The sequence below is a fragment of the Chionomys nivalis genome, chromosome 8 (assembly GCF_950005125.1).
Source record: "Chionomys nivalis chromosome 8, mChiNiv1.1, whole genome shotgun sequence".
Taxonomy (NCBI): domain Eukaryota; kingdom Metazoa; phylum Chordata; class Mammalia; order Rodentia; family Cricetidae; genus Chionomys; species Chionomys nivalis.
In genome coordinates, this window is record NC_080093.1 from 91,446,288 (window position 1) to 91,458,514 (window position 12,227).

The following is a 12,227-nucleotide window of genomic DNA, read 5'->3' on the forward strand; positions in this document are numbered from 1 at the left end:
TTTTTAAAAATAAAAATGTGTATTAGCAAAAGTTTATGAACCTTTCCATGCTGATGGGCATGTAGGTTTCTCTGGGATCTATGATCAGAAACCTGTGAGCTGTTTGGTAGTGGTGGTGCACACCTTTAATGCCAGCACTTGAGAGACAGAGGCAGGCAGACCTCTGAGTTCAAGGCCAGCCTGGTCTGCTTTGAGTGAGTTCTAGGACAGCCAGGGCTACACAGAGAAACCCTGTCTCAAAAAGCCTTTGAAACACAACCAAACAAGCCTTTGAGCTCAGTGTCAGGAGACTGTAGTGTGAGACCAACCTGGGTTACATACTATCTCCAAAAAACAAATATTCAACTATGACCTTAAAGTTACATCTTTTTTTAAAAAATTAACAATGAAGAATATTCAAAAGCATCACTTGCTACTTATTTTACTATTACTTGTGCCCTGAGTTTCTTTATGTCTGTGGGGTACGAAGACCACATAAACTCCATACAGTAGACAAGTCTCCCCTACTGTATTTCAAACGTTTGGTAGCCTGATCAACTGTGATAGAAGAATTTCCACCATAGAAGGCAGCAAATGTTATGAATCAGGACTTCCTCCCTCTAGTAGTACCTACTAAGTACTTAGCAGCATGGGCCCTCATAAGCTTAGGAGCCCACCTTGGAATCAGGAAGCCAGAATTTAAATCAGGGCTCCATCAGTTGCTAATGTTGTGATTTGGCTAAGATATCTATATTGGTTTCCACAATCATAAAATAAGACAAACAGTTCTGCCTTGACCATTTCTACAGCTAACCCAAAATGTCCACGTGAATGATTATAAAAGGAATGTATCCTCACAGGTCTGGAGGCCAGAGAGTCTGAGACATTAAGGTGCTAGTCTGGAGGCCAGAGAGTCCGAGACTAAGGTACTGGTAGATTGGGTGCCCAGGGAGGAGGGGCTGCTCTTCACATGACAGAAGAGAGAGAGAACCTTTTTATAACTGCATTTTCCCTAAAACCTTCCCCATAGGTCCCACCTCCCACCTCTGCCTCATTGGGGAGTAGACTTTCAGTACATGAATTTGGAGAGGATAAATACTTGCAAACCACAAGAATAAAATAGCACATTTAACTAAATGAAATTTCAATAAGTTGCTTGATACAACAGCAAATATAGGTAGATATGAATAAATTCTACTCATAGGGAGATAGGAATGGACTGTTTAGAAACAGAGGAGATGTCTCAGAAGACCAGAGTGTGGTTCCTGGCACCCATATTCCGAGGCTTCCAACTGCCTGTAACTACAGTTCCAGGGTTCCAACCCCCGTCTCTTGCCTCCTCAGGCACCTGCTTGCACACAATACACACCCAGACAAGTAGACACACACGTTCAAATAAGAAACAAAATAAAAGGAAGGGGCTATTCCCAAGATCCATTATAAAGCAAGAAAAATGTTCTTGTTGGAGGGGTCCATTGGGAGCTGTGAGCTCTTTAGGTGCCTGGAGTTATTCCTAAGCTTTCGAACCACAGGAGAGGGAGAACCCAGTGCCTACTCTGGGGTACACAGTGAAAGCATCTGGCCTAGCACACTGAGTAGTCAGTGGCCCCAGGAGGAATGACTGAAATCAGATTAGCTTTAGGGCAGGTTGGACATAGCTGTCCCAAGGGATAATGAGGTCAATGTTCAGCTTAAATATAGAGCCTAGCAATGCCCGGGGATATCAAGGCTTTTGCTGGCTTATGTTCAGTCTTTCCTGCAGGAAGTAAAAAAGCTGTTGGTTGGGAGACTTGAAAAGATTATACCAAAAAGGAAATGACTGTATTTTTGAGAGCTTGAATTTCCCCAGAAATCAAGCCGGACATTGAGGTCTCTAAGTCCCCTCTGAACAGTGGAAGATTACAGAGGACAAGAAGGGAGCAGAGAAAAGGATGCGCCCCTAAACTCATGTAGCTAGGGGTTAGAAGTGACAGGGCAAGCTTGGAAAGTCGGTCAGCAGGAGGGGAATCTTCCCAGCCTCTGGCCTGTGGTTGAAGGCCTGAGTGCACTGGTGCCTGTGGTCTCCAGGGGGCGCCTGTGCGTAACTGTGGGCAAGTCTCTTGGTCCAGGCAGAGGAGAGCTGGATGGACTGGGGACAAGCAGAGGTGGCCGCCTCTGGTGAGAGGATAGAAAGCAAGGTCAGTGCTGTGTTGAGGCTTGAGGCTATGAAATACTGAGGCCTAGAAAGTCCCCGGAGGTTCTGGCATTGCATTTAAGCCACCAGATGATGAATGGTAGACAAGTTAGGAAACAACAATATTAAAGGGCCAGAAACACTGTTCTGAGGCAGGTGTTAAATCCAGGGATGGAATGAAGGGGCCCAGAGCTGTATTGGAAGAGGCCATACTATAAAATGAGCATCTAGTTGTATATCTCTCTAGAGGACTCTGCCAGGCAGAGGGAGACTGGCCTACAAGTTAGTAATGGATCCCCAGAAAGGCTATATAAGGTATCAGAGGCTGTGAAGAAGGAAGAGAGGAGTCCGGGAGTGCCAGCTGTCAGTGCAGATCCAGCCAGAGATGCCCTGCCATGGGAGAAGGTGGGTGGCAGACCTCAGGTGTAGGAGCTTTGTCCTTTGGGAGTCTATCTTTGCCCACTGAGTCATAAGGAAGTGACACTAACAAACGTGTTCATTTTTAGTCAGAAGAGAACATTGTGTGATGGCAGAGACTGGTGTCATGCCCTGGAACTCCCAGAACTCCGGTTTTCTAGTCAGAGGAAGTTTTGCAGAATGGAAAAGAGATCATGGGGCCAGAGGAGCAGAGCTGTGCTCAGCATGAGCAGAAGAACAGCGTTATCTCGGGCTTCTGCTATGGTTGTGGAGAGGGATGGGAGGACCATAAGACCAAGTAAGAAAGATCAGTAAGGAGCAGAGATCTGGGAGACTTAGTCTAAAGCATAGTTGGCACTACCTACAATTCTCTACTGAGCTGGCAGCAAATCTTGGGTGTAAATGAGGCCGGCTTTGGAAGAGATCCTAGCAAAGTGATGAGAATAGCAGGTGTGAGAAATGACAGGTGATATCTCAGAAAGGTGTGGAACCTAAACACTGGGGAGAAAAACAGAACCACCAGAGAAAGGACAGTGACAAGCAACTGTGACCCCTAAAGTTCAGTATGTACCTGCCATAAAAGTACCCCCATTAATAATGTCCACTTGCTTCAGAAGAGGAGAAATTCTCAGAAATGTCATAATAAGAGGAAAAGTAGGTCAGCAAAGTGAAAACAAAACAAGATCAGGGCCGGGGATGTCAGAGCGCTTGCCCGGTGTGCGGAAAACCCTGGATTGCTTAAGAAACAAAACTAACAAAAAGTAATCAATACATGGTTGGAAAAATGGAATTTCAAGTTTTTGGTAGGTGACATACAGGAAAGGAGAGGCTGGGAGGTCAGAAAAGCTGGCCCAGAAAGCATGCATGGATACGGCAACATTGTACCAAAATCAGTTGTAACCCTGCAATCCTAATTACAGCTCAGTGTGAGAGCTAAATAAAGTGTTCCCCACTAAATTGGAATTATTGAGAGAGACAACAGGGGAAAAAAAATGCCTTCTCTTCAGGCCCTGTGCCTTCCCTCAGAAGATTTTTGCAACTATGTTTTTTTTTTTTTTTTTTTTTTTTGGTCAGGGGTTGAGTTTGGGTCAGGGTTTGGATTATTTGGCAGTAATGAGACAATATCTCCAAACCAGTAGGCCAGAGATAAAGCTGTAAAGGTTTGGGGTACCCCCCAGAGGAGGTCCCCATGACTGATGCTTGGGAAAGGTTCTCTTGAATATTTCTGAGGAAGCTCATTTGCGTGTGCAGGGTTATAAGCAGCGATCTGTCTAGTTGCCGTGGGCTTTAGTTGAGTTGGACTTGATACTCAACTACACAAAGAAGGTTGGTTCTCCCCTCTTCTTCCCTCTCCCCTTGTAGAGATAAACAGCCATCCTGTTCTCGTTTATGACCACTTACAGCTGTTGTAAGTATGTGAGCGAGTCTTGGCAGCTGGAAATTTGCTGGAGGGGGTGGGGGCTAGTGCCAGGAAGAGAGAGTCTTGGATTTTTTTAGACTTCGACCTTATTTGCTGTCATGTCATTTGCCAATATTGGCATAGCCGTGGAAATCAAATCTTTCTCAATAGGGTTGGAAATGGGGGTGGTGCTGTTACCAGTTCTATATAAGTTCAGCTTCACGCCCAGTGCTGTCTGTGGCCTTTCCAACCCAGTCATGACTAGGACAGTGGTATCACCTGTAACCCTGGGGCTGCTGGGCCTGTGCTGGTCCCTGACTGCTGCCAACCCTCTCCCTTCGTGAGTAAAGCTGGTGTTAGCAATGGAGGATTGTGATCTGGCCTTGAGTGTGATGGGGCCGGTTTCCAGGCTTGGGTCATGAGCTACGGAAGAGGAGTAGCACCCAATGGACCCAGATATCTATTTGTGTTCTCTTTAGTGCCCGTGAGACTGTTGCTGAAAATGTTGGTGAAAGTGCAACCAAGCCAGACTCAGATGTAATCGGTGAGGCCCCAATTCCCTGAATCTGTCTTCTCTGTCTCTGCATTTTATCATCTTAACTGATATTCTTCTGATCCAGAGCGCTGCTCGGATGGCTGGAGCTTTGATGCTACCACCCTGGATCACAATGGAACCATGCTGTTCTTTAAAGGTAGGAGAAAGCTAAACATACTGGCATATGCTAGTAATATATAAATTTCCCAGAACTAGGAAACCTGAGGCAGGAGAATAACAAGTTCAAGACCTGCCCAGGCTACATGGATTAGTCTGTCTAAAAGAGACAAAGGTTGGCGTATCTGGGCCTCCAAGCACGATCCCTTGAGAGGGTGTCTTCATCTGTGGGAGGGCTCAGGGGTTTTTGGAGGGTATCAATAGCAGTTCTTTGAAACTATCTCAATCAGCCAAAGGTTTGCTCTGGAACCCTCAGAGAATGTTGTTTTTTTCAGGGGAGTTCGTGTGGAGGGGTCATGCAGGGGTCCGGGAATTAATCTCAGAGAGGTGGAAGAACTCCACCGGCTCCGTGGATGCTGCATTCCGCCGTGGTCCCGACAGTGTCTTCCTGATCAAGGTACTGCGGGGTCTAGGGAAGAGCTGGGCCAGAAAGGGCTTGAATCAACCTTAGAGTCCCTCCTCCCTCAGGTGTCCTTGGCGTGGAGCCTGACGTGGTCAGGTCCTGCTGCCACAACAGAATATCTGATATTAGATGATTTTAATGAATAGTATTTTCCTTGGCCTGTGGGTCTGGAGTTTGGGAAGCCCAAGGGCATAGTGCTGGTATTTGTCAAGAGAACTCATGCTCTCTTACAGCCTATAGAGAGATGGCACCAAGGTCAAAGAAAGAAGGCACAAGAGAGCCGGAAGGGCCTAAACCTGCTTTTATAGTGGCCCACACTTATGCTAACTAGGCCCGCTCCCATTGTCATATTGAGCCACTTATGAGGCTAGGCCCTGATGAACTAATCTTATTAAGTTCTGCCTCCCAGCACTGTTGCATGGGAACGAACATATTACCTTGAAGGACACATTCAAACTATGGCAGGACCCTTGCCAGTAGGTACAAAGTTTCCTCTCCCTGTGCCTTATTTTCCTGTGTGTGTGTGTGAGAGAGAGAGAGAGACAGAGAGACAGAGAGAGAGAGACAGAGGGAGAGACAGAGGGAGAAACAGAGAGACAGACAGAGAGACAGACAGAGAGACAGAGAGATGGAGCGTGTGCACCTGTGGCAGGAAAGGCCAATATCCAATGGCCATCCTTCATACCTAATCTAGTTCTAGCTGGCCTTGTTATTCCTAACTCATGGCAATTTCTTTCCTTGACCTCTATGATCCTGTATATATGATCCTGTTTATATGTGGGGAAGATTATTCCCAAGACAGTGGCACCTGGCCAAGGGGGCAAGCAAAAGATAAAATACACTGACTCTTGTGTTCATGAAGCCCCACGCCCTGGCCCAACCTGTCCGCTCATAGGAAGAAGTTCTCTTAACCTGCCTAAGGGTGTGTGTGGTTGGGGTGGCAGTGACTGACAGCTTCATTTTCTCTCCAGCCTCTTTCCACTCCCTCTTCTTAACCAGTGTCCTCATTAGGGTCACTACTGCTGTGATGAAACACTGTGGCCAAAAACAAGTTGGGGAGGAAAGGGTTTATTTGGCTTGTACTTCCACATCACCGTTCATCAACAAGGGAAGTCAGGACAGGAACTCAAACAGGGTAGGAACCTGGAAGCAGGAGCTGATGCAGAGGCCACAGAGGGGTGCCACTTACTTGTTTGCTCCCCATGGCTTGCTCAGACTGCTTTCTCATAGAACCTGGGACACAGGGATGGTACCACAATGGACTGGGCCCTTCCTATCAATCACTAATTAAGAAAATGCCTTACAGATGGATCTTACTGAGGCATCTTCTCAGTTGAGGCTCCTTCCTTCCAGATGACTCCTAGCTGTGTAAAGGTCACATAAAACTAGCCAGTACAAACAGTCCCCAAATGTTTGTTGTTTGGGGATCCACTCTGAGCCTTTCCAAGCATCCTTCCCTGGGTGATTCCAACCACTGCCCTGGGTTTGAGGGCTCTGTGCTCTACAAACCAGATCTGGGTTGTTGTTCTGAATTTCGGAAATCTCTTTTCACTTTCTTGTTGAAAAATATTTGATTTAGCTTTTCCTTAGCTGCCCCAAATCCAGCAGCCTCCCAAATTAAGCATCATTTTTACAAAGCAGCCTTTCCTCTGTGTTTCCTGTTTCAGCAAAGGTACTGCCATGTACCTGGTTGCCATATGCTAGGTGCACGTGGGTCTGAGGGAGCTGGTCTTGTTTTTTTCTGTTTTGTTTTGTTTTGGTTTTTTGGTTTTCTTCCCCTTGCCATGTTGATTGTGTACCAGTCACATGAGGTCACACCAAGCCTTCTGAGTACTCTGTACCTGTTAGGGTCCTCTATGCTGCTGTCCTCTGTCCACCCGGTAAATTCTCGCTCATTTTCATCTCTTCGGTCATATGCTTTCTCTCCAATGCTAAAACTTTCTGGGACTTTTCCAGACATAACTAGACATTCCCCTATATTATCAATGTGCTTTGTGCATGCTTTTCACCTCGGTAACTGAATGGCTGGGATGTAGCAGTTGCTTTCAAGGGCACTTGTTATCCCTGGATGCTCAGTGCTTCTCATAATGCTCAGGCTGGAATAGTTATTCAGTATGTGCTTCTTGAATGAATCTATAAATAAATGGGCAAATGAATATGTGAATGGGTGAGTGGTTAGAAGATACCTACTATGGATGTGCTTGCCAAAACTGGAGTGCTATAATTAAGTGTAACACAGGAGTGTCTGCTTATACTTAGCCAGATGTGTATGTGCTGTAGTTTGGCGACTGTTGGCTGGGAGTATTGTACTAGGGGCAAAATGGTGTACTCCACCGGCGGACTGAAAATGCACGGAACTGTGAGGAGATGCTGTCTAAGTGCATACACACGCAATGTATCGGGAGGTAAACAGTTCTGAAAAGAGTGTTTCCGAATGCAGGGAGACAAAATCTGGGTGTACCCCCCTGAAAAGAAGGAAAATGGATATCCAAAGCTGCTCCAAGAAGAATTCCCTGGAATCCCATACCCACTGGATGCCGCTGTGGAGTGCCACCATGGAGAATGCCCGAGTGAAGGCGTCCTCTTCTTCCAAGGTGTGTCCAAGAACGCAGATGGTGTCATGGTGCCCATGCTGATGGTGGGAGCGTCACTGTTGGCTTTATATGGAAGGAAATGGGAAAGCCTGTTACAGGCTAGAGGTCACGTAGAGCAAGGGGCAGAAGTCATTCTAATGAAGGTAACTGGGCTAACATTTCTCTTTTATTCCTCGTGACCCCGGGGCCGACCTCTGCTCCTTGCCCTTATGTACACATCTCACCATGACCAAAGCCCTATTGACCTTCCAGATTGGACTTCTGACATCCCCTGGCCTTGTCTCCAGAAACTCCACACTGTTCTCTGCATACCGAATTTGCCTTCAGCTTTGCTTTCTAACTCCTACCTCACATTTCAGCTTGTTTCCTCTTCCTCTGACTTCTCTCGACTCTTCCTATCACTGGGTTGATCATGTGCACCTTGCTGTTGACTTTCGATGTGTGATGGCTCTCTTCAGCTGCCTCCCTGCTATGCTTGTTTGCTCTATGTAGCTGCCATCCACTGTGGACCCCAGTGCAGGTCCAAGGTGTGCATAACCCAGCCTTGTTGAATTGCTTTGATTTCTTGGTCATAGGTAACCGCAAGTGGTTCTGGGACTTTGCTACAAGAACCAAAAAGGAACGCTCCTGGCCAGCTGTTGGGAATTGCACCGCAGCCTTGAGGTGGCTTGAACGCTACTACTGCTTCCAGGGTAACCAGTTCCTGCGCTTCAACCCCGTCTCAGGAGAGGTGCCTCCCAGATACCCTCTGGATGCCCGTGACTACTTCATGTCTTGCCCTGGCAGAGGTGAGAGAGAAAGCCCCGGCATCTGGGACCTACTGGAATTTATCCGTGCTGGCTGAGCTTGCTGACCTCATATGCTCACCTCCCATCTTAACTCTGTATGCTAACATCTTAGGAGTGAGTTCTCCTATTATCCACAAACAGGGGAAGCTCATATTCCTACTAACCCTGGCTATCTCTTCATCAGCAGAACCTACTCTAACCCCAAACTCCCTCCCTCTCTTCCAGGCCATGGTAGACCCAGAAATGCAACGAATAGCACCCATCCTATGCATTCACGCTGTAGCCCAGATCCCGGCTTGACTGCATTAATGTCTGACCACCGTGGTGCTACCTATGCCTTCAGTGGTGAGAGACTACCCCAAATTCCCCATCTCCAGCCTCCTGGCTCTTTTTCTTGCACCTCTTCTCTTACACAGCCCCTGCACTTTCTTCACCATGTCCTGTATTTTGTCCCTGCACCTCACCTTCACTTTGCACTCCCATCCCCTCACATGCGTACTTTCAGCCTTATCCTTGATTGTCCAGCCTTCCTTCCACATCTTCTACCAGTCTGATTCTCAGTGGCACCTACTCCCCTGTCTGTGTACTCGGCGGGACCCTTCTATCCCAGCAATTTCTCAAGTTTCCCTTGCCCTGCTGAGTCCTCTGGATTCAGTGTGTCCATGCCTGTTTGTATCGCTTGTTCTTGCATGTCTCTCTGAGACTCCTGGCTCGCTTCCTCTCTGGATCTGGCTGTGTCTGTGCCTCCTTGTGTCATTTGCTCTCGTACATGCCTTTCTGGGTACTCTGGGTCCCCTTCATTTATTTAGGAACCCATCTTTCCAAGATGCTTAGTTCTTACATCCTGGTCTCTGGACTCAGCATCACTTAGGGATGAGATGTTCCCACTGCAAAGAACAGAAAAGAAGCATTGTGCACTCCAGACCCTTAGGATGTAGCTTCAGGGAGATTTTTACTTTGACTGTCCAATGAAGAGACCCATCCCTTGTCCTTTGTCACCAGATGGTAAAAGCCACCTCATGATATTTGGGGACATATGACTCCTCAGGCAGGTAGTGATGGGGCACTCTCTACACTGAAGAGATCTACAAAACGGGGAGGAAACAACCACATTACACCCAACCTGAGATATATGTAGCAAAAGTGGCATAAATGCCAAGGGCCCAGAAAAGTGAAATTACCTTTTTAATTCTGAGCAAATATAGTGTGTTGTGACTAACAGGTTCTACTGAGAAATATATAGCTACATGGAGAGTGTATCCTCTCAGCAGGAATGCACGTCTTAATGAAAACAGAGCTGTGACGAAACATACATGTCGTGACTATACATAACTGGGCTGAGAACACATGTCACAGTAAGAACATGTAAGTGTCAGGAGAGTATGCATATATGGTAAGCATGTGGGATCATTAGGGGAAAACACAAAGTAAGTGTGTGGGGACGTGTGTTTGGGGGGACAGAGAGTGGCTGGAGCATGCTAGGTTTGGAGTACCAAATAGGATCAAATGAATGTGTCAGGTGGACAGTTGAATTTGAGCCTAAAGTTCAAAGGAAATGTCGTTCTGAGTGGAGAAGAGGTCAGGCTCATCCTCAGCATACGGATGGTTTTCGTGAGAACACCCACCAAGGGAGCCAAAGGTATTTAGAGAAGGAAAGAGGACAAAACAGGAACTCAGATGTCTTAGATATAAGACCAAAAACGATAGTCAAAAAGATAATCATCATACCGGATAAGTCTGGAATTGTAGGAGCCAAGATTCTTTCTTGGAATGTTTAATAAAGAAGGACTGGTTAGGGATGTAGCTCAGTTGGCAGAGGGCTTGCTTAGCATACACACAGCTCTGGAGATCTCTAGCACTGTATAAACTGGCATGGCGGGTGGAGGCAGAGGATCAGAAGGTCATAACCTACATGAGAACTGAGACCCAGTTGCAGCCAAAAGCCAGGAGGTAGAACTTAACCAGTATATTTGGAGGACAGTGCTGACCTTGAGCAATTTCAACGGAAGATAGAAACACAAGTATAATTAGAGAGCCGTGAGGGGAAGGGAGATGAGTGGGAGTGTTAATTCTTTTAGTATATTACTATGAGACCAAACGATCGGACAGACGCTAGCTGCTCAAGTGTGAGGAACTGAGTTTGGATTCCCCAGGATCCATGAAAAAGGCCAGGTAAACCAGGGTGTACACCTGTAACCCCATTACCATTGGGGAGCAGAGGTGGGAGAACCATTGGGGTTTGCTGGCTGCCAGCCTAGCTCTAGAGTCAGTGAGCGATCTGGTTTTCAAGAGAATGATGCGGGGAGAGGGGAGAATGGTTGATAAAGCAGGATAGCCGACATCCCCCTGTGGCCTCTGCACACATGCATGAGTGTGTGTGTCCTCCTCCACACACATGTGCATGTGCCTCGCTCACATACACCGCACACTGAAGTCTTGTCTGCTGCTCTCCGCGGTTGCCTCTGTCCGCCCTGCTGACTCCAGCTTCTGTGGAGCCACAGCCCCCAGCATGGCTCTCCTCTCACGCTCCCTGTTTCTTCTTGGCCTTGGCATGCATTCTTTCCCTCTCACGACTCAGTCCTGTACCCCTGGCTTGTCCTTCCACTGCGTTAGCTTTCACACTACCTCTTGGTATCCCACAGGCTCCCACTACTGGCGTCTGGACACCAGCCGTGATGGGTGGCATAGCTGGCCCATTGCTCATCACTGGCCCCAGGGGCCTTCGGCAGTCGATGCTGCCTTTTCCTGGGATGGGAAAGTCTATCTGATCCAGGTGTGTATCGGGAGTGAGGTTTAACATGGAGAGGAGGACAGGGCTATACAGGTCTATGTTCATTACTCTCCTTTGTCCCCTAGGGCACTCAAGTATACGTCTTCCTGACAAAGGGAGGCAATACCCTAGTAAGCGGTTATCCAAAGCGGCTGGAGAAGGAACTCGGGAGCCCTCCTGGGATCAGCCTTGACACAGTGGATTCGACCTTTATCTGCCCTGGTTCTTCCAGGCTCTATGTCACAGCAGGTGAGGAGCTTTTGGGTGCTAAGGGGTCTTCTTTTGCTGACTCTTCATGGCATAGATGATCAGGAGGGCATGAGAAAAGCTAAATGAAGGTCCTCATGATATAGGAGCCGTGTTAAGTGTATTCCCTATTTTTTCCAGGACGGCGGCTATGGTGGCTGGACCTGAAGTCAGGAGCTCAGGCGATATGGACAGAGCTTTCTTGGCCCCATGAGAAAATTGATGGGGCCCTATGTTTGGACAAGTCCCTTGGTCCCTATTCATGTTTTTCCAAAGGTCCCAGCTTATACCTTATCCATGGGCCCAATCTGTACTGCTACAGTAGTATAGACAAACTGAATGCCGCCAAGGTGGTTCCTCAGCCCCAGAGAGTCAACAGCCTCCTTGGCTGCAGTCAATAAGAAGAAGCCTTGACGGGAATTAGCCCAGTGCAGCCCAGCTACCTCTCCATTTTCATCCTAATAAAACTGGATGGCTTCTTCACATGAATCATGGGGCGTTGACTGAGAAACAGTCTTCTTCATTTGAACTGAAAAGCTAGCAACTCTCTTTTTAAAATACATATTAATCATTTTTTAGAACATATAGGAATGTGTATGGGTGTGATCATTTTAGAACGTATAGGAATGTGTATGGGTGTGATCATTTTAGAACATATAAGAATGTGTATGGGTGTGATCATTTTAGAACATATAGGGATGTGTATGGGTGTGATCATTTTAGAACGTATAGAAATGTGTATGGGT

The 12,227-nt window shown here is 47.1% G+C and overlaps 1 protein-coding gene across 1 annotated transcript; it reads left to right on the plus strand.

Annotated features, from left to right (window-relative positions):
• Positions 1–4,031: 4,031 nt before the first annotated feature.
• Hpx (hemopexin) lies at positions 4,032–11,904 on the plus strand. The gene is made up of 10 exons (XM_057779346.1): positions 4,032–4,308; positions 4,448–4,512; positions 4,589–4,660; positions 4,956–5,077; positions 7,524–7,677; positions 8,253–8,465; positions 8,691–8,810; positions 11,108–11,238; positions 11,322–11,484; positions 11,623–11,904. Exons 1-10 carry the CDS (start codon positions 4,088–4,090, stop codon positions 11,880–11,882), a joined length of 1,521 nt encoding a protein of 506 aa, XP_057635329.1. The 5' UTR covers positions 4,032–4,087; the 3' UTR covers positions 11,883–11,904.
• Positions 11,905–12,227: the final 323 nt, after the last annotated feature.

Excerpts from the sequence above, each read along its gene's own strand:
- Hpx (XM_057779346.1), top strand. The coding sequence starts at position 4,088 with ATGTCATTTGCCAATATTGGCATAGCCGTGGAAATCAAATCTTTCTCA. Across the intron at positions 4,513-4,588 it reads GCCAGACTCAGATGTAATCG|AGCGCTGCTCGGATGGCTGG; the intron begins GTGAGGCCCCAA and ends CTTCTGATCCAG. Across the intron at positions 11,239-11,321 it reads GGAAAGTCTATCTGATCCAG|GGCACTCAAGTATACGTCTT; the intron begins GTGTGTATCGGG and ends TTTGTCCCCTAG.